At 40.4% G+C, this 27,901-nt stretch overlaps 1 protein-coding gene across 10 annotated transcripts in view; it reads left to right on the forward strand.

Annotated features, from left to right (window-relative positions):
• The first annotated feature begins 419 nt into the window (after positions 1-419).
• The window catches only part of RNASEH2B (ribonuclease H2 subunit B), an 87,644-nt gene continuing 60,162 nt past the window's right edge, over positions 420-27,901 (forward strand). For 3 of the 10 annotated variants that reach the window (XM_073894602.1, XM_025874959.2, XM_073894603.1), the window contains exons 1-3: positions 425-1,000; positions 22,954-23,025; positions 24,895-25,002. In XM_073894602.1, the coding sequence (XP_073750703.1) occupies positions 949-1,000; positions 22,954-23,025; positions 24,895-25,002 (232 nt within the window). In that variant the 5' untranslated portion in view covers positions 425-948. Of the gene's footprint in view, positions 1,001-9,698; positions 9,744-22,947; positions 23,026-24,880; positions 25,003-27,901 lie in introns of those variants that run through there. The other 7 variants (XM_073894601.1, XM_073894605.1, XM_025874958.2 and 4 more) reach the window with 7 other exon arrangements.

Consider the following 27,901-nt stretch of genomic DNA (forward strand, 5'->3'; position numbering starts at 1 on the left):
GGAGGGAGACCTATTTTTCTTTAAAGTATGAGAGACGCATTTATTATCTTCCTTTTAAAAACCTTGTATCAGGCACCACTTTTTCAAACAAAATTTTATTTTTCAAAGTTTAAATCCCCAAATTTCATGGCTCTTTCTAAACATCGCTTTTCAAATGCAAGTTTTCACTCATTACTAAGAATCTTCCAAAATAACAAATTCGTATTTTGAGCCTCAAATTGTATACACTTCTGTTTAGTGGTGAGGGCTAAACCCGATTTGAGGACTGATGACAATGCGTTACGACATTAATTCCAACGCAGAACGCAACTGATGAGCAAGATACACTGACAAGAGTGACAGCCGGCTCAGGATCGGAGAGCTGTTGCCCTAAACATGGACCTGCCGCAGGCTCTTCCTCCCTGCTGGGTGTGCGCGAATCCTCCAGCGCTCCAGGGGTGGCGGTTCCTCGGTTCTGGGGCTCCGCTCCCCGGGGACCCGGCCTCCCCCGCTCTCGCACCTGGGAACCTCCCGGCCGGCCGCGCCACCACGCCGCGGGCCGGAGGCGACCCCTCCCGCCTCCGCGTCCCAGGGTGGCCGCCCCGCGCGCCGCGTCACTCGGCGCCCTCGGTGAGCACCTACCAACTGGCCGCGCCGCGGAGGGGAGAGAGGCCGCGCGACCCTTCCCCTGCCTGCGGGCGACGCGCCACCACTCGGGCCGCCTCGGCCTGACGCTAAATTTAAAAACTTAACAGGCGCGGGTGGCTGGCTCCGGAAACGAAAGTAAACTCGTCCCCGCGGGCCGCCTCCCGGGCTCTGCCGGCGCCTCGGCGCGCCGCGCTACCCGGAATAGACCTTTCTCCCGCCATTTTCCTCCGGCTCCTAGCAGGCCCCGCGCCCCGCGGGTGAGGCCTGCCGCCGCCGTGCCTGGAGGCGTCGGGCTCGCGCCCCGCGGAGAACGCAGGCGGCATGGACTGCGGGAACGGGGCTCGCGCCCGGCAACATGTATTCCTGCTTCCAGGTAAACACGCCCGCCCCGGGCGGCGGCGCGCCTCGCCCGGCTTCCTGCCCGCCCGGCCTCCTGCTCGCCCCGCCCGGCCCGAGAGCGCGCGGAGCGGCCGACGAGGACGGCGCGCGGCCGGACTTCCACCTGGAGCGGCGGGGCGCGCCCCCCGTCGGCCCTCGGCGCCCGCGGCCCGACGCGCGGGGTCGCGGTAACCCCGCGGAGCCACGCGCCGTGGGCAGTGGTGGTGCGCGCCCCTCGGACCCGGGTCCGGGACGGGATTCCCTTCCCAAAGCGTTTCGCCTCATCTTGGTCGCTGGTTACAGCTAGCTGCCGTTTTCACACCCCAAATCCGAAAGCGCAGAAACGCACCGAGCGTATTACCTCTCCTGGGGTGGGCCGCAGGAGTGGCCCAGGCCTGCGGGGAACGACATGGGCTCAGGGTCTCGCGGCACGCTGTGGGGCCCTGGAGTGTCTGCTTTAGGGCGCAGTTTGCTGTCCCCTGCTCTCTGCACTCGGCAGCTGGCCCCCTCTGGCTTCCCACTGGATCGGATCCAGTGGACCCGGAAAAAGCTCGGACACTGCACTTTTTTAACTGGGCCCCAGCCCTGGGCCGGGCCTTGGGTGGGCATGCAGGAGGGAAGCCAGATGGTGATAGGGGTTAGGACAAAGGTGGTCCAAAGAAATTCAGGTGGGTAGATCATGAAGGAATGCTGGCGCCAAGCCTTTTCAGCCTCCCCCTGGGTGATGAGGAACCGTCCAGGGTCTGCAGGGGCTTGTAAAAAATGGATAGTCATCCAACATCCATGAGCCCGTCCGCACATGATGGGCTCCAGTAAGTGTCAGAATAAAAGGAGTTTGGGACTAGGGAGTGCAAGTCAGAAAAGTTTGGCCCTCTTACAGGATGATACATTGATGTGATGGCATAACATTGGAAATAAGGAAAATCCTTTGCGCACTGCATTTAATTTTTAGATTTAGCTCAGCAAATGCATTATTTTTACCGCAAATAATACTCTGATGATGTTACAGTTACCCAGCAACCTCGACTTTTTTGATGAATATTGAAAATTATTATGTGACAGTCCGTCAAGAATAATTTTTGTGTGTACGTTTAACTTGTTCTTCCTTTATAAAGAGGTATAGCATACAGTATACAAATTTAAGTGCAATTCAATGAATACACCCTTGTATTTTCATTATGTATACATATGTACACACCCCTGTAATGATCCCCCAAGTCAAGGTGTAGAACTTTTTCAGCAAGCTCATGCCTGTTGCTAGATAGCCTTAGTAACCTCTGTCTCTAGAGATTTGTTTTGCCTGTTTGGATAAGTGTGTACTCCTTTAGGTCTGGCTTCTTTCACGCAGCATTATATCTGTGAAATTCATCCATATTGTGTGTAGCAGTGGTTTGGTTTATTGGTTGGTTGGTGTTTTCATTGCTGTATACTTTACTGTGTGAACATCCATGTTTATTTCCTCCACTGTCGGTGGGCATTTGGATTGTTTCCAGTTTGTAACTATTGTGAGTTACACTTCTAAGAACATTCTTTTATGAGGCTTTTGGTAGACTGAGGCACTCATTTCCCTGAGGTGTATACCCAGGAGTGGAGTTGCTGGTTCTGGGTACCTGTACGTTCAGCTTTAGTACATGCTGCTAACCGGTTTTTCGAAGTGGTTATACCGACTTATACTCCCACCTGCAGTTTATGAGAGTTCCCATTGGTCCACATCCTCCCTACACATGTCTGTATACTAAAACCATTAAAGCAAAATTCAGGGTTTTGGCAGAATCTAGCAAAGGCCTACGTGGATACATGCTTTACGTTAGAAAAATCCCCTTCTTGCCTTTGTCACACCAATTCGATGAGATTTTGAGGGTAGGAACTCTAATCATTCTTTCAGAATGAAGGGCATTGTTATGATTCAGGTACACACAAGGGCTGATGATAATTTGAGTTTCTTATTTCGTTCTGTTTAACCGGTATTGACATTTTCATTCTTTTTTTATTTTTTTTTTAAGATTTTTATTTATCTATTATTTGACAGAGAGAGAGAGACAGTGAGAGAGGGAACACAAGCAGGGGGAGTGGGAGAGGGAGTAGCAGGCTTCCCGCTGAGCAGGGAGCCCGATGCGCAGCTTGATCCCAGGAGCCTGGGATCATGACCTGAGCTGAAGGTAGACCCTTAACGACTAAGCCACCCAGGTGCTCTGACATTTTCATTCTTGAGGTGTGTTTGTATCCTCACTGTATTAAACACAGAAACCTTCAAAATAATTAAATATCGATTGCATCCCTGAAAATTGTAGGTTTAATGTGTTTACTTCTGGGCTGTGAGAATTTCATTCAGCTTCCTGTTCAAAGTTGAGATGTCCTATGACCTTTGGACTTACTGGAGGAGGCTGGGCGGGCTGTTCAGGACCCGTGTGGTCAGGCAGGCAGGTTCTCTGTAACACAACTTGAGCTGCCTGCTCCTGTCCTTCTAGCCGGCTTTTACTGCCACCTGCAGGCTCTGAGTGGACAAACATTGGTTAGACTTGGTATTGGTCACCTGGGCAACTGGGCCCCACCCCCCCGAGTTTTTGATACCGTTCTGGGAGGGGGCCCAAGAATGTGCATTTCAGACGAGTTCCCAGGTGAAGCCGATGCTGCTGGTGTGCGGACACCACTGTTCCTGCACTGAGACAGCCCGACAGCCCTTGGGAGTGGGCTACGAGGCAGGATTGGCCAGCCTCAGGTGTAGCTGTCTTTGTGGGGGCCAGAATTAATATCATCAGGGGTGCACATGGAAGCACAGGCCAGGAGTCCTGTCTTCACAGATACGTATTTGTTGGTGTTTTCTCTTTTTCCTAGCAGAAGAGAATTAAGCCCCGGTAAGTTGTACATTTGAGAGAAGGAGACTATATCCTGGTTGGAGTGAGCACCATAGGTACAGAGAAGTTGGGCTCTTAAGAAAGAAAACAAAAATTGTATAAGAATTTTTCAAAAGCATTTGGTGGAAGCACTTTTACTCAGTTTTAGAAACTTTCTGGGATCCGAAGAGCTTACTCTGTATACTGGAACATGAGCACGTTAACCAAGAGGCAAACAGAACTTTAGAGATTGATCCATGAGACAAATGCAAAGCCAGTGGACCTTGGAATGATACTTTTTTCCTGCCATTTAATTCGTGTTGTTTATCAAGTTGCCTACAATAACACTGTGTTATATGTTGACGGATATATTATAAAGCACTATTTAGGCCTCTTGTTTTCAGTGTCTTTGGAGAAGTCCAATGTCCCAGAAAAACAAAAGCTGGAACTTGGAAGGGATACTTGTGAAGTAGTCCGACTTAGGCCCTTGACTTTCATAGGTCAGTGGGGACAGAACTGCCTCCCATTTCAGCTAGGTAAGCATTTCTTGTAGTTTGGAATAGTCTTAAATGTTTCTCCAAAATGACCTGGGGGTTACTAGCCTATTTGCAGTTTTAGTTACTGTAACATCTCTAGACCATTATTAACGTCTCTGTTTTTTAAAATTTGGTATAAGTTTCTATCCCTCTTTGCTGCCCCAAAAGTAAATGTTTAAGTCATATTTTTAATATTTTTCTCTAGTGCAAGTTTTGTACACTGGTCAGTTCTGCTAAGTTGGAATGGGCCCCAACGTGAAAGGTGGGCTGGGAACAGGTTCACTGAGTGTAGGATACAAGATTGTGTGGATTGCTGGCATGGCTGAACCCTGTCACTGCACCAGCTCCAAGGAGATGTCAGAACATTGGGAAACCCTAATGTTGTGTGAGGGACAAAAGGAGGGACAGAAATGATCTCAGGACCACTAAATTCATTTGGGCTAGCTTAGTCTGAAAGCATCTCTCAGCCGGCCCCCTGATTAAACAGCCCCCAGATCAAAGTAGACCACATCCCATCTTCAGCTGTAGACAGGTTTTTGCAATGATGTTATTCCCCTTTATCTCAAGAAAACACACGTTAGAAAGTATTTTAGGGAGAGTCATATTTGTTACTTATTTCCCCACAGCATGAATAATGTCAGCTTTTGCGGGCTTAGAGGATGGGTGGCTTTTTGGGAAATAAGAATCACAGGTGGCCTGCCTGCCTTAGTCGTTCCAAATATATTAATGAGCCTTTTATGAGAGTCAGCATGATAATCGCAAATAATAATATCAGATTTGTCTCTCCAAATAGACTACAAAAATAGATTTGAAAGGATTATATGAATGCAGGCTTTAGAACTAAGTTCTAAGTAAATGATTAAAAAAGAAATCAAATTTAAAAGGCAAAACTGATTTTCCTATTTAATGGTCGAGACAATTTATATTAATGTTATTTCTGATTAGAGTCCTATAGCTTTTTAGTAAGCCCACAAGAAACACCTCTTATTTGGGGGGAAAAAAAAAGTAACAGTTGAAAGTATATGGTAAAGGAAGAATTGCTGAGACCTAAATGACTTCTCAGTGACCCTAAAAAAACACATAGAACTTTTTTCCTCCTTTACTTAGGTAAGGGCACAGGGTTAATCTCAGAAGAAAAAATCTAAGCCGGTTTTTTGTTCTTTGGCAACACTGTTTGCATGCGGGCATATTTGTGTTTGGAAATATAGCTTGTGGCTTGAAAGCTTCGTTACTTTCAGAAGAGCTTATTCACAGGGGAGGAACCTGTCCTTAGCTTGGTGAGGGATGGGGAATAATTCAAGTGCTGATTTTAGACAACCTCTGACTAATTAAGCTCAGCTTCTTGGAAGGTTTGTCTTTTACTGAATAGTTTTCTGCAGGCCTTCAGCAGTGTGGGAGTCTCTGAGTTCTCCAGCATGGAGCATGTTTGATATTTCCCACACAAATCCCGAGGCTGGTTTTGTCTTTACAAAGTTGTTTTTGGTGGGAGCCCCACTGACCTTTCTCAGATGGCCATTCGATCTGCTCCCTTTGCTGGCGGAGCGAGTTCTGAAGGGGGTGGACTTAATCAGTTGTCAGTTGGTGTAATCAAGCTGAGCCTGATGTTGTCCTGCTAGTAATTGTACTGAAAGATTTAGGACATTTATAAGAACTTTTAACTCTTACATATTTATCATCCGGGGCAGGAAAAAATTTTTCTTAAAAGGAGAGTAAGAAATGTTTATAACTTTTTTTTCATTTGCGTGTAGTTGACGCACGATGTTACCTTAGTTTCAGGTGCACAACATAGTAGTTCAACAACTCTATACATTATGCTGTGCTCACCGCAAATGTGGCTACCATCTGTCACCATGCAATGCTATTATAATACCATTGACTCTGTGCTTTGTGTGCTGTACCTTTTATCTCCATGACGTGTTCATTCCATAACTGGAAGCCTGGATCTCCCTCTCCCCTTCACCTGTTTTGTCTACGCCCACCCGCCTCCCCTTCGGCAACCATCAGTTCTCTGTATTTATGGGTCCGTTTCTGCTTTTTGTTTGTTTTGTTTTGTTTTGTTTTTATATTCCACATTTTTCGGTTTCTGCCTTTATTTCACTATGTACTCATACTACTTATTCACTGTCACATTCACTAAAATACTGAGGGATATTGGGGTTATACAATGTCTGTTTCTTTTAATGCCCCTGACTTTGGGTCTGCCTGGACCTCTGCCTGCTCTTCACATTCTCTGCCTGGCAAATGCCTACTAATCCTTTAAACTCAGCCCACGGCTCCTCCAAGACATCTTCCCTCTGAGACTCTCTGCTGTTAGTGAGCAAGCTAGTGGTACCTCTTGAACCTACCTACACCTTTCATCATGATTATTTGCTTCACTATCATCTTTTTTTTTTTTTTTTTTTTTTTTGAGTAGGCTCTGCACCTAGTGTAGAGCCCAGCACAGGGCTTGAACTCAAGACCCTGAGATCATGACCTGAGCTGAAATCAAGAGTCGGACGCTTAATCAACTGAGCCACCCAGGTGCCCCAGTTTGCCATCATTTTTATATAAAAATGTATTGAACCCCCAGTACATGCCAGTGGCTGGAAAGAATCCAGGTGCGTACTTCCTATGTCACCATCATCAGCTTCTCAATGCTGGGCACCTTGGCCTTAAGCTTCAGAGCCCACCCTTGCCCAGTGTCTCTGAAAGGAGCATGCCACTTAGGACTTCCAGCCTTTTTGTCCAGAAGTCCTTTGTATGTGCTTTTTAAATATCTTTAAAAGGTGACTTTCCTTTCCAGGTATCATTGTCTCTGAGTGGAATGGGCTGAGTGCTGAAAGGGTCGGATCTGTGTGTTCTCATGCCTGTTTTATTATCTGTCTCTGAGACAACTAGGATCCAAGTTGGCCAAGGTCTCTAGCCAGAGCTGATTTCCTGCAGGAGCCTAAGACATTTGGTGAGGCTCTGCTGTATCAGTTGCTCAATTTTGACCAGCTAAATCTTCATTTAGACATTTTTCTCCCAGTTTTCTTTTAGTAACTTCTTTTATTAGAATAGTAATACGTACCCTTTAGTAAGACAGAAAAATATAAAGAAGAAAATCATCGATCATCTTGCCACTGAGAAATACCAATTTTGGAAACATTTCTTCCTAGTCTTTATATATTCTATGTATTCTAGTATGAAGTCAGTGTTCTTAATTTTTTTCTCATTTTTCTATTTTTACCCGTATTTCACTATTTACTCTTTCTACTTACGAGTTTATTCCTATTGTAACAAATATACCAGATAAGTACTGCTTCACAGTGTACATATTTTAGATGGGTTATCTTTAAGAGTGGGTAAAGACTGAAAATACAAATGGATGCCAGAGAGGTGAGCATAAATTCACAGAACTGTAGTAGGCACGGTGGCCAGCTGGGATTCTTCGAAAGCCATTCAAGGTAGAATTTTTCAGGACAACCACGGCCTCCTGCAAACATCCCTTGGGGTGCTTGCCATAAATAGGATGACAGTTTGAATGGACCATGAGTCAGTCTGCCTTAGTATGGAAATTACTGTTTGTTTAATATAGTCAGTCCGTCCCACTCGTGTTACAAAACCCGGCCCACACTTCTTTAGCAGTTTCCTAGCCGGGTCATCGCTTCCTAGGAAGGGCCAGTTGGGTGTCGGGGGCAGGGGCAGGGTGAAGAGTCTCAGAACACCGGAACTATGCCTTGCAGCACCGAGAGGTCCAGAGCGTCTGCCTGTCTGAGGGTTCACTTCCTCTTCTCAAACCAGCGTCCTCCACTTCGTGGAAAACAGGCTGCACACTGCACCCAAGCCTCAGATCTCCTGGTGTCTGCTGGGAGAAGCTGCCCCTCTTCTCTTATTTCTTGTTTCAAGACAGCCTTCTGACTGGCCCCGCTGCGGTCACATGCAACCCCAACACCCCTTATTAGCTGTAGCCATGAGGGGCAAGCTCCACTATAGCACCAGGTGGGAGACGGGGAGGACAGAGGGGTACTTGAGGGTAAGGAGCACTTTTCCAGAAGAAGAGAAGGTGAGGCTAGGCACCACAAGAGCTAGCCACTGCCCTCACTCACCCGTGTGCCAGAGCCGCATGGGACCAGGCTTGTCTCAGCCGAGCATTCTCAGTTTCTCAGTTATTGGTGGTCTCTTTGACTGGGTGGCATATAGGTGGGGCAGAGGTTTATTGTATGAAGAAGTAGATTTGGGCTGTTCATTTACTCAGGGTTTACATAATTTTTAGGAAACCCATCTTCTGGGGCCTGTATCTTCTAGCTCCTATATGTTTGCACGACACTTTGATGTATGTTATTGTAGTTGACCCTCTCCATGGCCTTAGGAAGTAGTCAAGGCAAGCTTTATAATCACCATTTTACAAGACTCCGAGAAGTCGGATCATCTGTCCAACACTCAACAGGAATTAAATGGCAGCGATTCAAGGCTCTCCTCAGTCCTCTAGGACCCCTGCTATGTGCCACTCTGCTGACGGAATGGTGGTACCTCACCAGGGTGGGAGAGGTGGGAGGAACAGAAAGGCTGGGGTTCCCTCGCATGTCAGGTTGATGACCAGGGACCAGGCACATGTCCTATTCTGGAGCTAGCCCTGGTTATGATTGGACATCCCTGTCAAGTCTGTTCTTTTGACCTCTCCAGAATTTTCCTGCTTCCCAGATATTTCAAGAGCTGAGCTCCATCTCGATGTACTGTCGGTCTCTGTGGCTCTGAATTGGCTGCACACCTGAAGTTTTTCATCAGTTTCTTCTTCAGCACAGAGGCCAATCCTAGAAACATGGCTATGGATAGGGACAGCCCTGAGAAAATGGAGATTTTATCTTCTATGGTCTTGGCGAAGGCGAGTTCTTCTTTTTTCTTTTTTCTTCAAAGTTTCAAAATTAAAAAGATATTCTTAGAGGAACCCATAACTTGAAAATTATTCGTCTGGTGCATGCCTCTCTCTAGCTTTCTTGGTTTGCCTCCCGTAGTGTTTAAGGAAGCTGAGAGCTTCAAAGCCAGGAACATGACTCAGATCTCTTTGATGGCAGTGGTAACATCTTGGGAAGGGAAGACATATAGTTATTGCTGAAATTAGCATTCCTGGAAGTGGCAAGTAACTTGAAAATTATGCTGATTTGTCTTGCATGCATTGTATTTGTGTCCTAACCAAGTGTCTCCAAGGAGCTATCCCTGATGATCAAAGAGACGGGAAACAAGGGGGTTGAATATGTTCTAATGGCTGATGACTACAGAAAACAAACTGGAACCTATTTAGGTCACTGTATTGCATGAGCATGAGAGTGATGTGCTCATCTTTTTTTTTTTTCTTTCCTATTAGATCTTAAGAAAACTGAATAGGCTTGATATGGTATCTAAAAATAAAGTAAGTGGTGCTTTGATGTCTGTTCTTTCTTTTCCATGTAACGGTGGGTGTGTGTTTCTCAGAGCTTATCTGCTGTGTGCCAAAAATTAGACAAGACCATGAACAAATGTCCATTGCTTCCAAGTCATAAGAACACTTGGCAAAAAGGTGGCTCTCTCTCCTGTCTCATGTCTTTGAACTCTAAACAATGTGGAGACACTTGTCTTAACCAAGAGAGGGATAGGAAAGAGCTGTCAAGTTTAAAAACTGGTTGATAAATAACTTCATATCAACTGTATCACCTATCCCATGTAGTCTGAAGATGAAAAATAATGTTCCATTTTGGCTTCTACAAGACTTCCTGACTAACTTTTCAGTGTTACAGAATGGTTAAGTCCATGCATTGATCCATGCTGTGTACTCAAGTTATCACAGAAACCTTGGGGGTGTATGTGGTTATGTGTAGGATACTGTATTCTCTAATAGAAAGACCAGTTTTCTTTTCTTGCATTTGGTCAAACTTGACTTTATCTACAGTTTATCATTTGATGTTTCTTGTATCCCGCAACAGATTTCTCTCATCCTTTATTTATGTCTTTTTTTGATCCAACCCTTTTCTCTTTCTCACTTTCCCCAGCCACACACCGCGCCCCCTTTTACTTCTGCTGCACACACCCCTGGCAGTGTGGGGTACTGGCCGCACCGGAGTGGGGGCGGCTGATTAGATGATTCTCTGGTCCTCAAGGTTGGGCAGGACCCAAGAGGAGATGGACGAGTTTGAGACGTCTGTGTCATAAGAGAACAGTTGTACAAGTTACTGTGCTTCAGAGCTGCAGCTTGTGTTTTCTGAGTTAAGACGGATGAGATTGAGGGTTAAGAGTTTCTCTAAAGTATCATAGTATAAACTGTTGGTTGCCTGAGTTTATTCTTGGCTCTGTGTACGGTGAAATAGCTCTGTGACCTTCAGCAGGTTTCTTAACTTGCGGCAAGTTTCTCACGCAAAAAAGTGGAAATCAAAATAGTACATACCTCATAGAGATGTTATAAGGATAACATTATGTAACTTATATCAAGGACATTGCCTGGTGTGTAGGAAATGCCCAGTACATATTAGCTATTATTCGTTAACATTCACTGGACACAGTTGTCTCTTTATCACTGGTATGTTTTCTTTAAAGTTCAAATGTCAGGAAAGAAGCAATCAGACTTTCCTTTCTGTTGAGGTATTTAGGTTAGGATGGTAAACAGATGGAAGATTTGCTGCTGGAGTTAATGGTGACCAGTGGGACATAAAATTGGATCTTTATAGAAAACACAAAGACCATGAGAAAACTGCTTTGGAATTGGTTAGGTGTAAGAAGCTAGAGTGGCAGGGCTGGAGACAATTGGGAAGTTTAAGATATTACTGAGTCTGAAATGACCAGAAAGACTGAGTACCCGCTTCTGATTTGTCTGAATTTTTTTATTTTTGTGAAAACACTCTTTTGGCCAGCATGGCTTATGTCATCTCTTATGTAAGAGAAAACAGCCAAAAAAATAAATAAATTGTAAAGCCTAATCTTTAAAAAAAATACACTTTGAAGTCTTACTTTATTCAGAATAGTTTCAGAAGAAAGTATTTCATATGAGTCAATTTTCTAGATAAATGAAGTTTAACTTGTTAAGTATCAAACCTTGTTTTACCATTTCTTACTGAGATTTTTCCAAAATCAAACAACACATTCATGTAACATTTGTTGAGCATATCACATGTGCCAAAAACTGGGTACTTTACTATATATGATCTTAATTTTCACACATAAAATGCATTATATTTTGGCTTTTTAAAAAGGATATCCTTTTTAAAGGTCCTAATTTAATCTCTTCTTGGAAAGCTAATTGTTAGCTCCTTAGATTAGCCCCTTAGATAATTCTGTGCTTAGAATTTCTTTGACTTTTATATTTTGATCTTACTATTCTCTACATATTCTTAATGTTTCCGTATCATTGAGAGATAGGAAACTGGTTTTTAATTGAGCACTTACTACAAATTCTAGGCACTTTAAGCTTAAGAAAAACTTGTAAAATAATAATTATTATGCCCACTTTATAAATGAAATAACTGAGGCAACAGAGTCTGAGTATTGTGCCCAAGTTCATACTGCTAAGCAAGAAGAGGAGCTGCAAGTGGATTATGGACCTCTCTGTCTCCATATCTTGTGCTCTTTCTGTGCTGACATTATCAAAGAAATAGGCCTCAAGTAAAAATAGGTTAATAGAGGAGAAGCCTTCACCACACCCCCACTCTCTTACTTTTCTGATTCTTTCCTGTTATTCTATTTTTTAAATATTTTATTTATTTATTTGACAGAGACAGTGGGAGAGGGAACACAAGCAGGGGAAGTGGGAGATGGAGAAGCAGACTTCCCACTGATCAAGGAGCCCAATATGGAGCTCGGTCCCAGGACTCTGGGATCATGACCTGAGCCGAAGGCAGATGCTTAACAACTAAGCCACCCAGGTGCCCCTCTCATTATTCTAAAAACAGATTTTTTTCTTCCTTAGTTAATTTAGCTATCCTTCAGCTATGCTAGATGTAGGTAAAAGTTAGAAAAAAGATGGAGCTTCTAAGCCTGCGGGTGAGGAATTGGTCCATGGGATGACCCAGGATTTTCCAGATTTAAATGAAAATTTAAAAAAAACCTCTTAACTTTCATAGCGCCTTTAATTTATAGTCACAAGTAATTTTGTGTGCCTAAGGCCAGGTATAGACTAAAGAATTTATCTGAAGTCTTACAGCAATATGAGTTCTTTACTTATCCTAAGCCTTTAAAACCCAGTGGGGGTAAATCCACTCCTCCATAAAAGCAATGAAAACACTGGCGAAGATGGCCAAAATCAACTTTTTCAAAACTCTTGAAATTAGCCAAAGTCTTCCAACAATCTGAGAAGTGTTTATTCAAGAAAAACTGCTGAATCTCATTAAGCAGGGTTTGTGGCATTGTAACTTGAACTGCTCACATATCCCTCTCTTCAGGTCTACAGTAACCTTGAAAACCAGCAGTCTTGCAAACATGGTACATGTAAAAACCAGCAGCATTGCAACCACCGGACTGGACAGGCCTCGTTTGGAGCGTCTTAAAAAGTCTCATTCCCAGAGCATTGTCCCTATTTGACCTGTCTTGTGGTTCCCTGGAAAAGCTTGAGTGGAGCTTAGAACTTGCTCTGCAGGAAATATCCTGTCCCCAGGGCCTTTGTCAAGAATAATCAGTGGCAATTGTTTAACATATCAGCTGCTGAGGGGGCAATAGCAGTTGGGCAAATAAGGACCTGGCCAAAAACTTAAAAGAGAGATGGGGGATAAGATATCCCCATAAGGGACTTTGGAAAGCTCTGACATAGTCCTAGGAAATTAAAAGGCTGAGCACATATACAGCACTGTGTGCATGCCCAGGAAAGACCTGACAAGGCCCTAATCTCTCACTTCTGACCGATTTTGAGGTCTTAGGCAAGCAGTTAATAAAAGCTAAGGCAGAAGTTTAAATTACTTGAGTGTTGCAGGCATGTCCCAGAACACATGCAGAACTCCTCAGCAAATGTTGGGAGGCTTATTTGTTCAAAACATTTAAGGAAATCTCAGACTAATCATTAGCTGTCCATTAAACTGAGGCATCAGTGGTTACAGGAAATACAGACTTTATAGGATTAGTCCAGGAAGGTCACTAAACAAACAGCAACAGCTGCAATGATGACAAAAAGCAGCAACAACAATAAATCTTGGGGAGTTGGGGCAGGGGAGTCTGATTTCCAGAATTGTCACATTAATTATTAGATTATCTAAAATGTCTAATTTAAAAAAAAAAAAAAAGGTGTGGGATACCTGAAGAAAAAGGAAGGTAGGTTTCTACACAGGAGAAAAAAACTGTCCCTGAGGGGGCCCAGTTGTTGGACTTATTCTGCTAAGATTTTAATCAGCTATTATAAATATATTTAAAGAACTAAAGCAAAATATGTCTTAAAAATTAAAGGAAAGTATGACAATGAAGTCTCACAAAATAGAGTATATCGATAAAGAGAAATAGAAATTATAAAAGAACATATAAATTCTGGAGTTGAAAAATACAATAACTGAAATGAAAAATTCATTAGCAGGCTCAATAGCATATTTGAACTGGCAGAGAAAAGAAACAGCAAACTTGAAGATAGGTCAATTAAGATTAGCTGGCCTGAGGAACAGAAAGAAAACAACAGTAAGAAAATTGAACATAATCTCATAGACCTGTAGTACACCACCAAGCATACCAATGCATGTATAGTGGGACACCCAGAAGGAGAAGGGAGAGAGAAAGAGGCAAAAAGAATATTTGGAGATTGGACAAACACCTCCCAAATTTGATGAAAAACATTATATATTCAAGAACCTCAATAAACTCCAAGTAGGATAAACTGAAAGAAATCCACACCTACACACATCATAGTCAAACTGTCAAATGACAAAGAGAGAACCTTGAAAGCAGCAAGAGAATATGACTTATCAAGTACAGAGATCCTCAATAAAATAAACTGCTGACTTCTCATTAGAAATCATAGAGGCCAGAAGTTAATTGGATGACATATTCAAGATACTGAAAGATAAAGATTTCTTTATCTAGCCACCCAAGAATTCTATATCTGGCAAAACTATCTTTCAAAACTGAGGGAGAGGGGCACTTGGGTGGTTCAGTTGGTTAAGTGTCTGCCTTTGCTTCAGGTCATGATCCTTGAGTTCCGGGATTGAGCCCTCCATCGGGATCCCTGCTCAGAGGGAGTGTGCTTCTCCCTCTCTCTCTGCCCCTCCCCTGGCTCATGCTCACGCTTCTCTCTCTCTCTCTCTCTCTCTCTCTCACTCTCTCTCAAATAAATAAATAAAATCTTAAAAAAAAATGAGGGGGAAACTAAGGCATCCTCAGATACAGAAGAACTGAGGGAATTCATCACTACCGAACTTGACCCTCAAAAATCATGAAGGGAGTCCTTCAGAATGAAAGGAAAAGAGACTGGATGGTAACTTGAATCCACACAAAGTATACAGAGCATGGTAAAGATAAATACATAGCGAACTATAAAAGACAGTACAACTGTATTTTTGTTTGTAACTCTTTTCTATCTGATTTAAAATACAACTTCAGGGGCACCTGGGTGGCACAGTCAGTTGAGCGTCTGACTCTTGATGTCGGCTCAGGTCATGATCTCATTGTCATGAGATTGAGTCCTGTGTCAGGCTCTGGGCTCAGTATGGAGTCTGCTTAAGATTCTCTCCCCCTCCTTCTGCCCCTCCCACTTGTGCTCTTGCTTGCTCTCTAAAATAAATAAATAAGCCTTTAAAAATTTTTTTAAGAAATACAACTTCATAAGGCAAAAAATATAAAATGGTTGTTGGGTTTATATAAAGATATAATTTGTGTGTATGTGTGTATATGGCACATAATAGCACAAAGGTGGGGGGAGGAAAAGGAGTATATTGTAGGAAAGTTTCTGGTTACTATTGAAATTTTCAAGTTAATATTAATCTGAACTACATTATTATAAGTTAAGTTGCTAATTATAATTCTCAAGACAACGACTGAGAAAATAACTCCCCCAAAATATAGTAAAAGAAATGACAAGAGAATTAAAACAATGCACTAGAAAATACCTATTAAACATAAAAGAAAACAGTAACAGAGGAATAGAGGAACAAAACCATATGGCATATAGAAAATAAAGTTAAGTGGCAGATGTAAATCCTACCTATCTGTAATTGCATTAAAGGTAAATGCAATGAACTTTCTCATTAAAAGGCAGAGATTGGCACAATGTGTGTGTGTGTGTGGAGAGGCATGACCCAACTAACTATATGTTATCTAAAAGATGCACACTTTAAATTAAAAGACACAAATAGGTTGAACTCAACAAATGGTTCCACTCAACAATAGAATGCATGTTCTCCCTAATTGAACATGAAACGTTCTCTAGAAAAGACCATATCACAGGCCATAAAACAAAACTCATTATGTTTAAAAGGATTGGAATTATACAGTATATGCTCTCCAAAAACACTGAAATGAAAATAGAAAGCAATAACAGAAGGAGATTTGGGGAATTCACAAATATGTGGAAATTAAATGACACACTCTTAAAATAACCAATGGATCAAATGAATGCAATGAATGAAAATGATATAAAATATATAAAAAACATAAAGGATGCAGGTAAACCAGTGTTCAGAGCAAAATATGTAGTTGTATATGCCTAAAAAGGAGAAAGGTCTCAAATAATCTAAACTTCCAGTTTAAGAAACTAGAAAAAGGAGAACAAACCAAACCCAAAGCAAATAGAAAGGAAGGGAATGAAGATTACAGCAGAAATAAAGAAAGTACAGAATAGAAAAACAACAGAGAAAAATCATTGAAACCACAGTTGGTCCTTTTGAAAAGATCGACAAAATTACCAAATCTTTAGTTAAAATGACCAAGGAAAAAAAAAGTTTCAAATTACTAAAATCAGGAATGAAAGAGGGGACATTACTACTGACCTTACAGAAATTAAAAAGGATCGTGGGGGACACTACGAACAACTGTATGCCAAGGAAATAGATAACATAGATGAGATGGACAAAGCCCTAGAATGGCATAAATCACCAAAACCAACTCAGGAAGAAATGGACAATCTGAATGGACCTATAGCACATAAAGAAATTAAGTTAAATTAAAAGCTTCCCACAGAAAAAAAAGCCCAATCCTACATAGCTTCACTGGTAAATTCCACTAAACATTGAACATATGAATATGAATCCTTTACAAAATTTTCCCCAAAAAAGGAAGAGAGAGAACATTTCCCAACTCATTCTTTGAGGCCAGTATTTCTTTCATACGAACACCAGGCAATGGCATAGGAAAAGCACAGATCAATATCCCTTATGAACATAGATGCAAAAGTCCTCAACAACTAGCAAACGAAATCCAGAAGTATGCAAAGAGTATTATACACTGTGACCAAGTGGGATTTATCCTGGGAATGCAGTGTTGGTTCAACATACCAAAATTAATCAATATAATATACCATTTTAATAAAATAAAAGCACCAAACCACATAACCATTTTAATAGCCACAGAAACAGCATTTGAGAGAATATGGCACTATATCATCCTAAAAAAACAGTCCAAAAATTAGGAATAAGGAACTTTCTCAATCTGATAGAGGGCATCTATAAAAAATCCACAGGTAACATCATGCTAACACAGTTCATATGAAATTTTCTTTACATGTTGAAATGAAAATACTTTAGATATATTGGGTTAAGTAAAATATATTATCAACACTTATTTTACCTATTTTTAATGTGGCTCCTAGCAAATTTTAAATTTTGTAAGTTGCTCACCTTTGTGGAATGCATTTTCTGTTCTGGACCCAGGGCCTCCAGGGTCTGGTAGATCTGGGCCCTATTCCCTGTCCTGTAAGACTGGTTGATTGAGAGGGGACAGTGGAGCATGGACATTGATGAAGTGGGCTGGAGAAGTAGATGGGGGTGGGGCAGATGAAGAGACATTATGAATGCAGTCTTTCTCTGAGAGCAGGGGGCTTTGTTTTATTCACAGCAGTATCCTTAGTGCCTAGGATAGTACGTGAGCTGGGAACAGAAAACTGGTAACAAAATAAAGATTGGTAATTAAAAAAAAGATTCCATAAGAGGGTGGTGTTTATTACTAAATGGTAATGCTTACTCAGCACCTGATACTTGGTGCTGTGGGTACATAGATTCTAGCAGACAAGAATGCGGTTTAGTGAGGACATACTTGGCATCTGATAATCATCTGGCCATGAGATGGGTATGTGAGATGGTACAGAGGACTAAGGGGGAACTAGAAAGTGGTAGTTGGAGTTTGACAAAGTTCATTTGTTGTTGCCAGGTTTGATTGTGCAAGGCAAAATCTTTGCCTAGTTAATTTTTTTCATATCTAGGGAAAACATATTTGAAGTCTTCACTTTATGTAAAATCACCCAATTTTTTCAAATGTGCACATCAAACAAAACCCTCTGTGGCTTAAGTTTGGCCCAGGAGCCTACTGAAGATTTCAGTGGTGAAGTGAATGCATAATTCCTTTGACTTCTTAGGCATCAAAGCAAAGAACTTAATGGGAGGTGCAAGAAGCCGTCTCAGACCTACTCATCTATGCAGTATTCTGTATCGTAAGGTCTCAGATTCCACGTATTTCTTCTTCTTAGCAGCTGTTACATTTGGAGTCTACATTTGTATGATTGTTTGACTCAATATCTGTCTCTTCCAGGTCATATCCAAAAGCTCCTCATGGGAACCGGTTGGGTCCACTTTGCTAATCAATAGTTAATAAATGAATGAGTGAAGTAGGCAGGAGAGATTAATTTTAAAATCCATTCTATCGTTAATGAGGTAAAACAACCTGAGGATAGCATCTCACTTGGAATTCTGTGTTGAAAGATTCAGTCCAACAGCAGGTTATTTTATTGACACAACTGAGAAAAGAGGACTTTTTTCACCTACTACATAGACATTTCAGCATTATCTACACTAATACATCTCAAGGTATATTTCAGAGAACCCTGCATTTGCAGCAGAACACATTAATGTCAGTATTTATTTGTACTTAGTAATTCCAAAGTTCTTACAGTTTGACACTTTAGGTTATAGCTAATCCTCTGGATTTAGTGCTCTTCCTGAGAGAAATGGAAACACTGCTTCCCTTGTATAGTTGTTAAAAATATATATATTAGACTTTTGGTGTTTATAAATTTTAATTATTTTAAGCGCTGGAAGAATGGGAAGGCCGAAGGAGAGCTGTCAAGAATCACTAGAACCAGAACTTTCTGTTGAAAAAAAGGAAACAAAACATCCATAATGATTCACCAAGTTAAAGTCGAAAGGCTTACTACAGTACTGAAGTGAAATCACGGTGCATTGCTAAAGAGAGAGGTCCCCTTTTCTGTCCCGTGACACAATGGAGACAGTGATGCTGGAAGAGTGAGAAACGGCGGGGTGAAGGAGGGAAAACCACAGCCTGTTTTCGTTTTGTGGAAAAGTTTTTAACAGTGCTAAACTTTATCCTTCACATTTTTATAAGTTGCAGAGAGGAAAGTCTTAAAAGATTCTTAAAATTAAATCTGTATGGTTCCATTTATATAACATTCTCAAAATCACAAAACTATAGAGATGGAGAACAGATTAGCGGTTTCCAGGGGTTGGAAATGGGGCAGAGTGTTCTCTGAGCTTTTACCTAGTGCATCCTGAAGCTCTGTGTTTGTGAGCGTAAGCATTGAGGATTATTTCCTCTTGATCCTTTTATCATTATGAAATCACATGACCTTTTTAAAAAAATTTTTTTTTACTTATTTTTTAAATTCCGGTATAATTAACATACATATATTAGTTTCAGGTGTACAATACAATGATTCCACAATCCCACACGTTACTCAGTGTTCATCATGATGCGTGTACTCTTAATCCCCTTCACCTGTTTCACCCATCCCCCACCCACCCTCCCCTCTAGCAACCACCAGTTCCCTATAGTTAAGAGTCTGTTTTCTTGTTTGTTTCTTTTTTCTTTATTCATCTGTTTTGTTTCTTAAATTCCAAATGCAAGTGAAATCATATGGAAAACAGTATGGAGGCTCCTCAAAAAAATTAAAACTAGAATTACCATATGATCCAGTAACTCCACTAAAGGGTATTTACTCAAAGAAAGGAAAACACTAATTTGAGAAGATATATGCACCCCTATGTTTATTGCAGCATCATTTACAGTAGCCAAGATGTAGGAAGCTGAATGGATAAAGAAAAATCTTATTAACAGAGCCATTCCATCTTTCTTTTAATTAGTGTTAGCATGAACAGGGTGATATATCTTCTTCCTTCCTTTTAATCTACGTGCATCTTTCAAGTGTGTTTCTATAGGCAGCGTGTAGTATTACTTTACTTTTTTAACCGATCTGAAAATTTCTGCCTCTGAATTAGGGTGCACATTTACATTGCGTGTGATTATCGATAGGGTTAGGTTTGAGTGTGTCATCTTGCTGTTTTTCTATTGGTCTCATCTGTTCTTTGTAACTTCTTTTATTCCCCTTCTGCCTTTTTTTTTTTTTGGATTGAGTATTTTTTTATGGTTCTATTTCATCTCCTATGTTGTCTTATTAGTGACAGCATTTTTTGTTAATTTTAGTGGTCACTTCGGGGTTTATTGCACACGTATATTGATCCCATCTACTTCAGGCATTCCACATACGGCAGAAGAAACTCACAGTAGGATGAAACATACGGTAGTATGCTTTCCTTTCCCCCGTCCTGGACTTCATGCTGTCGTTGTCGTATATTTTGTTTATATGTATGTTGTAAACCCCACACTAACTTGTTATTTTTGTTTAGTCAGTGATTTTTAAAGAGATTTAAGTAGTAGAAAAAAATTCTTATTGATTTACTGCTGTAGTCACCATTACCAGTGCTCCTCATTTCTTTGTTTAGATTCATACTTTCATCTGGTACCCTATTCCTTCCGCCAGGACTTCCTTTAGCATTCCTGGCAGTGTGGGTCTGTTGGTGGTTACTGCTCTCCTGGTAGTGTGGGTCTGTTGGTGGTTACTGCTCTCCTGGCAGTGTGGGTCTGTTGGTGGTTACTGCTCTCCGCTCCTGCATGTCTGAAAAAGTGTATTTATCACCTTCATTTTTTCAAGGGTAATTTCTTTGGGATCATCATGTTTTCTTTCAGTACTTTACAGATGTGTTCTGGCTTGCATTGTTTCCAATGAAGAAATTTGCTGTCATTTTTAGTTTTGTTCCTCTGTACATAATGTGTCTTCCTTAACTCTGTCTGCTTTTAAGATCTGCTCTTTATTACTGGCTTTGAACTATTGATTATGATGTATAGTTTATTCCTATTTCCTGTATTTTGGCTTTATTGAACTTCTTGGATGTGTAGGCTTATTGTTTTCATCAGATTTGAAAATATGTAGCCATAATTTCTTCAGATATTTTTTCCATTCCCACATCATCTCTTTCAGAACTCCAGTGACACATGTATTATTAGGATTCTTGAAGTTATCCCATAGGTCGCTAATGTCTATTTATTTTTCATTCTTTTTTCTCTGTTTTCATTTCATATCGCTTCTATTGCTATGTCTTCAGTTCATTAATCTTTTCTTCCACCATTATTCCCATCCAGTGTATTTTTCATTTCAATTTGGGTCTTTTAAGAAAACTTCTATGTCTCTACTTAATTTTTTGTGCATGAGGAATACTGTTCTTATGCCCCTGCCTGTTCATTCTAACATCTGTGTCTAATATCAGGACCCCTCTCTCAGTAATTGGGTTCTTCATTTTTCTCATTATGGGCCAATTTTTCTGCTTCTTTGAATGCCCAGTAATATTCGATTAGATGCCAGACATTGTGAATTTTACCTTTTTTGGCCGATGAATAGTTTTGTATTCCTACAAATAATCTTGAGCTTCATTCTGGGGCACAGTGAAGGTACTCAGAAACAGTTTGATCCTTTTAGGTCTTGCTTTTTAAAATTATTTGTTGGGGGGCGCCTGGGTGGCTCAGTCGGTTAAGCGTCTGCCTTCAGCTTGGGTCATGATCCCAGGGTCCTGGGATCGAGCCCCGCATCGGGCTCCCTGCTCAGCAGGAAGCCTGCTTCTCCCTCTCCCACGCCCCCTGCTTGTGTTCCCTCTCTCGCTGTCTCTCTCTCTGTGTCAAATAAATAAATAAAATCTTTAAAAATAAATAAATAAATAAATAAAAATAAATACAATTATTTGTTGGTACCACAGCAGCATTCAGGCTAGGGCTCTTTGTTCCCTGCGGATGAGGCAAGGCCCCCTTTTGAGTCCTCTGAATTGAAAGGCTTTCCAGTCTGTCTGGAGTTCCGAGCCCTGCGTGAACGTGAGGTACTCTCCCCTCTATCCTCCTGGCCCTCAGGTAGTTTCATCATCTGCACGTACTGATCAGTACTTGGTTGGATACTCAAGCAGTATCCTTTGCACATCTCTGGGGTTTCCTTTCTTTGTAGTTCTCTCTTTCCTGTATGCCACCCGGTGAACCATAGCCCTGGTGCCTCTGGAACACTTAGCTCCACGTCTTCAACGCAGGGAGTCAGCCAGCCTTCCCCTGGGGCTTTCCATCCTGCACTGCAGATGGAAACTGTCTCATAGGGTTCACCTCAACTGTTGCCCATCTTGCAGGGATCACTGTCCCACATGGCTCAACGCCCAGTGTCTTGACCGTGATTGTTTCATATGTTTTGTTGTTGTTGGTTTGGTGGTTTTAGGTAGGAGGATAAATAGAGTTCTTGTTACTCCATTTAGTTACAAGTAGAAATCTCAAAATTAGGGTTTATTTTTTCTTTTATATATTTAATATTCCTCTTATTTTAAGAAGAAAGTTGTATTTTAACCATTTATGAGTAAGGTGATTTCTAATCATGCTTGCTGTATTTAAGTTTATGAAGATCTGAAGGTTGAAGGTAGGGGGTACGCAGAAAATAAAAACAATAAAGTGCCACCCCTTACCCCAGAGCTCTCTGATTTGCTCTTTGGTAGTTGCTCTGCTAGATTAAGAGAGCCCCTTTGTTCCTTTTGGAGAGAGAGTCTCTAAATGAGTTCTATGAATATGCATTCAAAATGTATGGAAGATGTTATAAATAAAATGGTCATGGTCTTTGAGTTTTGATCTATACCATTAAAACTTTGACAGTAAAATACTGTAGAGGAAACAATGAGAGAAATTACTTCAATAGATATTAAAATGTATTTTAAAGCTATAATAATCAAAATATTGAAGTAGTATTGCTAATATAGACACAGATTAGTAGACCAAATTAGAATTTCCATAGGCAGACTTATAAACGTAGTTTAAACATTTAGCATAAAGGAATTATGTCAATCATGGGTTATTCAGAAGATAGTGTTGGTACAACTGGACAATTTATTGAAAAAAAAGTTGGATCTCCTCTCCATATCTTACATCCAACTATATTTTAGATAGATTAAAGATACAACGTTCTTTGGAGAAAATATAGGTGATTCACATAGGCTTGAGGAAGAGAAGACCTTTTTAAGTATGACGCAGAGGGTACAACCAAATTGGAGTCAGAGAATTTACAAAGAAAAATCATATAAACAGAAGGACAAAAAGAACAGAATAAAGTAAATAAGGTAAGCAACAAAGCAAATGTCTTTTAATTTTACAAACTTATCGTTTCTTTCCAGAATATTTAAAAGATGCTTCAAAGAAGATGAAAAGTGGGCTTATGTTTGTAAAATTGGTTAACCCATGTTCAGGTAAGCTTTCCTCCCCCCTTCTCTTCCCATAACAGTAACTTTAATTTTTTTTAAACATTGCTGCCAAAAAGTGTATATACTTATTTACCTTTGTACGTTTGTTCTTCCTTAATAGCTTTTAAAGGTAAGAAGTCATTACTGGGTGACAAAAGCAACCTTGACCTAAACATTGTTTATTTCTTCTTCTAATTTAAATCCATAGAACTGTTCACTCATCAGAAATGCATGCAAGACAGAAAGTGGTGTGTTTGGCTTCTCTCTGAAAACAGACTAATTTTCTTTAGCTTTCTTAAGCCAACTCTTCTTAGAGTAGTTATTCAACATTAGTGTCCACTTATATTCATTTTATGTTGTAAAGTAAAATAAACAGCCAGAGTAAAAGAGAAAAAACAAAGTTTTTACTTGACATGCCAAGATTTTGAGTGTTTTCATTTTTAGTGGTACTTTCCTTATTTTGTTCTGAAAAGACAGTATATTTGTTCCTAGTCAAGAGGTGATTTTTTTATATTAAAAGCATTTTATACAGAGATACATATTTTATTGCAACTAATTTCGTTATAACTTTATATTCAGTGCATTTTGTTTTCTAATTGTTAGGCAAAAATACTAAAATATACCATAAATACATAGTAATACTGATATTTATCTCTATGTGAGATTATTTTTTTGTTAATTTATTTCACAAGATTTATGTTATAGGGTTGTTATTAATTTTATAAGGTTTTGAGTAGACATTTGATACTTAGCAAATTAGAGCCTTGTGCTGTTGGGTACAATATTGAAGAGTAAAAACAAGGGAAAGTCAATGGGTAGTGCCTTGTTATCATTGTTGATGGACAAACATAAATAGAAGCCACAAAAAAAGGCAAAAATTCCTGGCTTCTTCCAGTTTCCTTTTCCTCAAAATGGAATTGAATTTGAATTGAAAATTCATATTATCTGGAACTTCTGAGTTATACGTTAAGACTAAGTTGAGGCAAGCACATTTTTTCAAGAGAAGTCTTAGGTAGCAGTAAAGGTTGTAAAGCATTTAATGAAAGTTAAGGTACACAAAAAAGTCAGGCTTCTTGTACAATTTCTGTTTTATCTAAATGTCCATAAACAACAGAGGAACAAATGCTTGCATTTACCACATTGACTGTGGAAAAATAAAGGCTAACATTTGCTGAGCATTTACTATGAACCGAGTACTGTTTTAGGGTCTTTACATGTGTTCTGCCTTTCTGATCCTTACAAAAACCTGTGAGGTAGGTTCCCTATTGCTCCCATTTTACAGATATGGAAACAGAGGCACAGAAAGGTTTACATAAGTTCCCTGAGGGCACATGCACAGCATGTGGTACACAGAGATTCAAACTCAGGGTGCTTGATAGTGCTGTGGTTAGAAAAACATTTCATTCCTGAAAGGGCCCTTGCCTTTCTCACTTTAGAGCTGGCCCTCGGGGTCTGTAGGCCCCGTCCCTCTCTTGGGCCCTCTGGTGACAGGCAGCCACATGCCAGCTCAGTTCATCTGACTGAAGCATTAGGTTTGGGTAGTTTAAGAATGGGTTTCCCCTTGCGATCTAATGGAGGATTCAGTGAGAGCCTTTGTAGCAGTTAAGATGAATGATTCGCACTTTTTTTTATTTATTGGTTTAAGTTCAGTGAGGATTATAGAGCTGGAAAACAAGCATCTGTATGTAATAGCTATAAACTTTCCTGGGAGTCAGTTTGTATAGAATATATCTATGTATGTTTATGTCCATATTAGGAACATTCCTCAGAACTGTTGGACAGTCTTTTGATTGTGTGTGTGTGTGTGTGTGTGTGTGTGTGTGTGTGTGTGTGTGTGTGAAAACTTAAAAATAAAAAACAGATTTGTCTTAACAGGAGAAGGAACCATTTACTTGTTCAATATGTGTCTACAGCAGCTGTTTGAAATAAAAATTTTCAAGGAAAAACACCATTCTTGGTTTATAAATCAATCAGTCCAATCAGGTAAGTGACTAGTGTATATATTTCCATTAACTAAACACATACTCTAGCTTTTCCATCCTTCATGCATAGGGGTGCAGGCCTGTGTGCCCAGTTTGGAGTCTGGTCCGTGTCTTAGCCTTCCTTGGCATCAGAGCAGGGTTTAATCAAGGGGAAAGGGAGGATAGTTTGAGCAAGTTTAAATCAATATCTACATATCTTAGATAGTAGGAAAATTTAAGCTAGTAACTCCGCTTGGTCTCCTAAAACACAGATGTGCCCTTAGTCAGAAATTAGGTGATCTTTCTAACACAGGAACGTACATTGTGTGTACTGGGGACTCTTTGTTCTTCTGTTAGACACTTCTGAGGATCTTCAAGGTTTAACATCTTATTTCTTGGCAAATGGATACGCTTCTAAAATAAAATAGAATAAAGCAAAGATTTTTTAATGTGTTGTCATATAAATTACTACTGCCCCCACCCCTGCACCCCCCCAACACACACACCCAACACCAGAGTTCTGGTTCTTTTAATGTTCCTCTAATTTGGGGGCAGTGTTGACTCAGAAGGAAAAAGGATAACACATGTTCTGATGGTTCAAAGAGTTGGGGAGGTGAGGGGGAGTCAGGGATAGTTGAGACATTCTGCATTCCCTCTGCCTATTTTCTCATTGTTTCCAGAGAGTATTTTCTATTTCTTTGTAAGCCCTCTGCTTTCTGTTGACTGTGTATGTCTCCACTTAGTGCCAATGTAGAAAGGCCACTTTGTCTTTCTTCTAAGACATTCCAGAACAAGAGTTTATTGCTGGTGATAAATTTCATATACCTATGTGCATGAGAATACTTGAAATGGCTTTCAGTTGCCAGAATGCAATGGCAGACTGTGTATATAGTCTGGCAGGTGGAAAGTATATGTATTCCCTTTTATTGTTGCTGCTCTGCTTATTCATTTGGCAATATATGAAAGTTCTAACTTCTAACGTAATACACTTGCAATTGGTTTAGCTAGATAGACACAGTAATATCCAGATGAAACTGGGAAATGTTGGGAGGCAGTGATTGATCACCTCTCCTGGACTGTCTTGATTTGGTACCTGCTTTTTTTTTTTTCTTTTTAATAGACCTTATTTATTCGAGTGGTTTTACGTTCATAGCAAAGGTGCCTGCTTTTTTCATCATTGTCTTCTTTTTAAACTTAACCTTGAAGAAAGAGCTGCTTTTAAGAGTAGCCACCAGGATATTGTTTTCAGACCTAGAAACCTGTTCCTAATTTCTATCATGGATGCCTCCTATAAAATGAGCTTAGAGATTCTGTTAGGTTGTTTTCATAAGTTTCTCTTCTACTTTAAAAAAAAATCAGCTAATATCATAATATAAAATTACTTTCTTCATTTTTTTTTTACTTACTATAAAATGGAATCATATATATAATTTAAGGTTAGAATTTCTTGGCTGTATAGGTAGGTTACTCTTTTAGGGAATAAAAGTAAGTACATATGTTTCCTGAAACCAAAATAAGGATGAAGATAAAGAAATTGTTATTGTTCCGTTTGATGAAATACCTCTTCTGGTTCACTCCATGGAAGGAGGCGTTGGGAATGATTGGAGGGGCTATGATAGAGGAGAGAATAGTGGGGAATAGGTAGGTTAGTTTGCTGACTTGCCCTTTTTCCTTTTAGCCTGGATAGTACCATTACTCTTACTACAGAGTTTCCTGTTCCTCATGCTCGGTCTTGTTAGACTTCTTTCCTCTTGCCTTTTCCTTAGGGAATAGGAGGGTAGGGTAAGGTCTGGATAAGGTAGGGTCTCAGGTGGGGAACCACCTTCTGAGTTTTGAATCATTGGCAATTCTAAGCTGTGAACCCACAGACTATAGAAAGAGCTATGTTTGGAGAGAATAATATTGTTTGCCCATGGCTTCATCCTCAAATGCATAGGAAATTACATTTCACTGCAGCTTTATAGATAAACTTATACATACAGGTCTCTTGATGTTTGTCTGGTTCACGTTCTGTCAATATTTCCCCCAACTCTTGCCTTTGTGGGGGGTGGTGGGAGGACCTCTGTTAAAAATGATTTCTATGGACTCTGGGAAACAAACTGAGGGTTCTAGAGGGGAGGGAGTGGGGGGATGGGTTAGCCCGGTGATGGGTATTAAGGAGGGCACGTATTGCAATGAGCACTGGGTGTTACACGCAAATAATGAATCGTGGAACACTACATCAAAAACTAATGAAGTACTGTACCATGACTAACATAACGTAATAAAAAATGATTTCTAAATATTTCATATCTTCTTTATTCATTCATCCTTCAGTGGACACTTAGATTGTTTCCATCCCTTGGCCATTGTAAATAATGCTGCAATAAACATCAGGGTGCGTATATCTTTTTGAATTAGTGTTTTCATTTTCTTTGGGTAAATACCCAGTAGTGGAATTAGTGGATCATATGGTATTTCTATTTTTACTTTCTTGAGGAACCTTCATACTGTTTTCCATAGTGGCTGAACCAATTTGCATTCCTGCCAATAGTGCACAGGGGTTCCTTTTTCTCTACATCCTTGTCAACACTTGTTATTTCTTGTATTTTTGATTTTAGCCATTCTGACAGGTGTGAGGTGATATCTCATTGTGGTTTTGATTTGCATTTCCCTGATGATGAGTGACGTTGAACATCTTTTCATGGGTCTGTTGGCCATCTGTATGTCTTCTCTGGAAAAATGTCTTTTCAGGTCTTCTGCCCATTTTTTAATCAAATTATTTGCTTTTCTGGTGTTGAGTTGTATAAGTTCTTTATGTATTTTGGGTATTAACCCTTTATTGGATATATCATTTGCAAATATCTTTTTCCATTCAGTAGTTGCCTTTTCATTTGGTTGATGGTTTCCTTCACTGTGCAAATCTTTTTTTTTTTTTTTTT

This window comes from Callorhinus ursinus, unplaced genomic scaffold, assembly GCF_003265705.2.
Source record: "Callorhinus ursinus isolate GAN/ISIS: 27379988/994484 unplaced genomic scaffold, GSC_fseal_2.0 scaffold7, whole genome shotgun sequence".
Taxonomy (NCBI): Eukaryota; Metazoa; Chordata; class Mammalia; order Carnivora; family Otariidae; genus Callorhinus; species Callorhinus ursinus.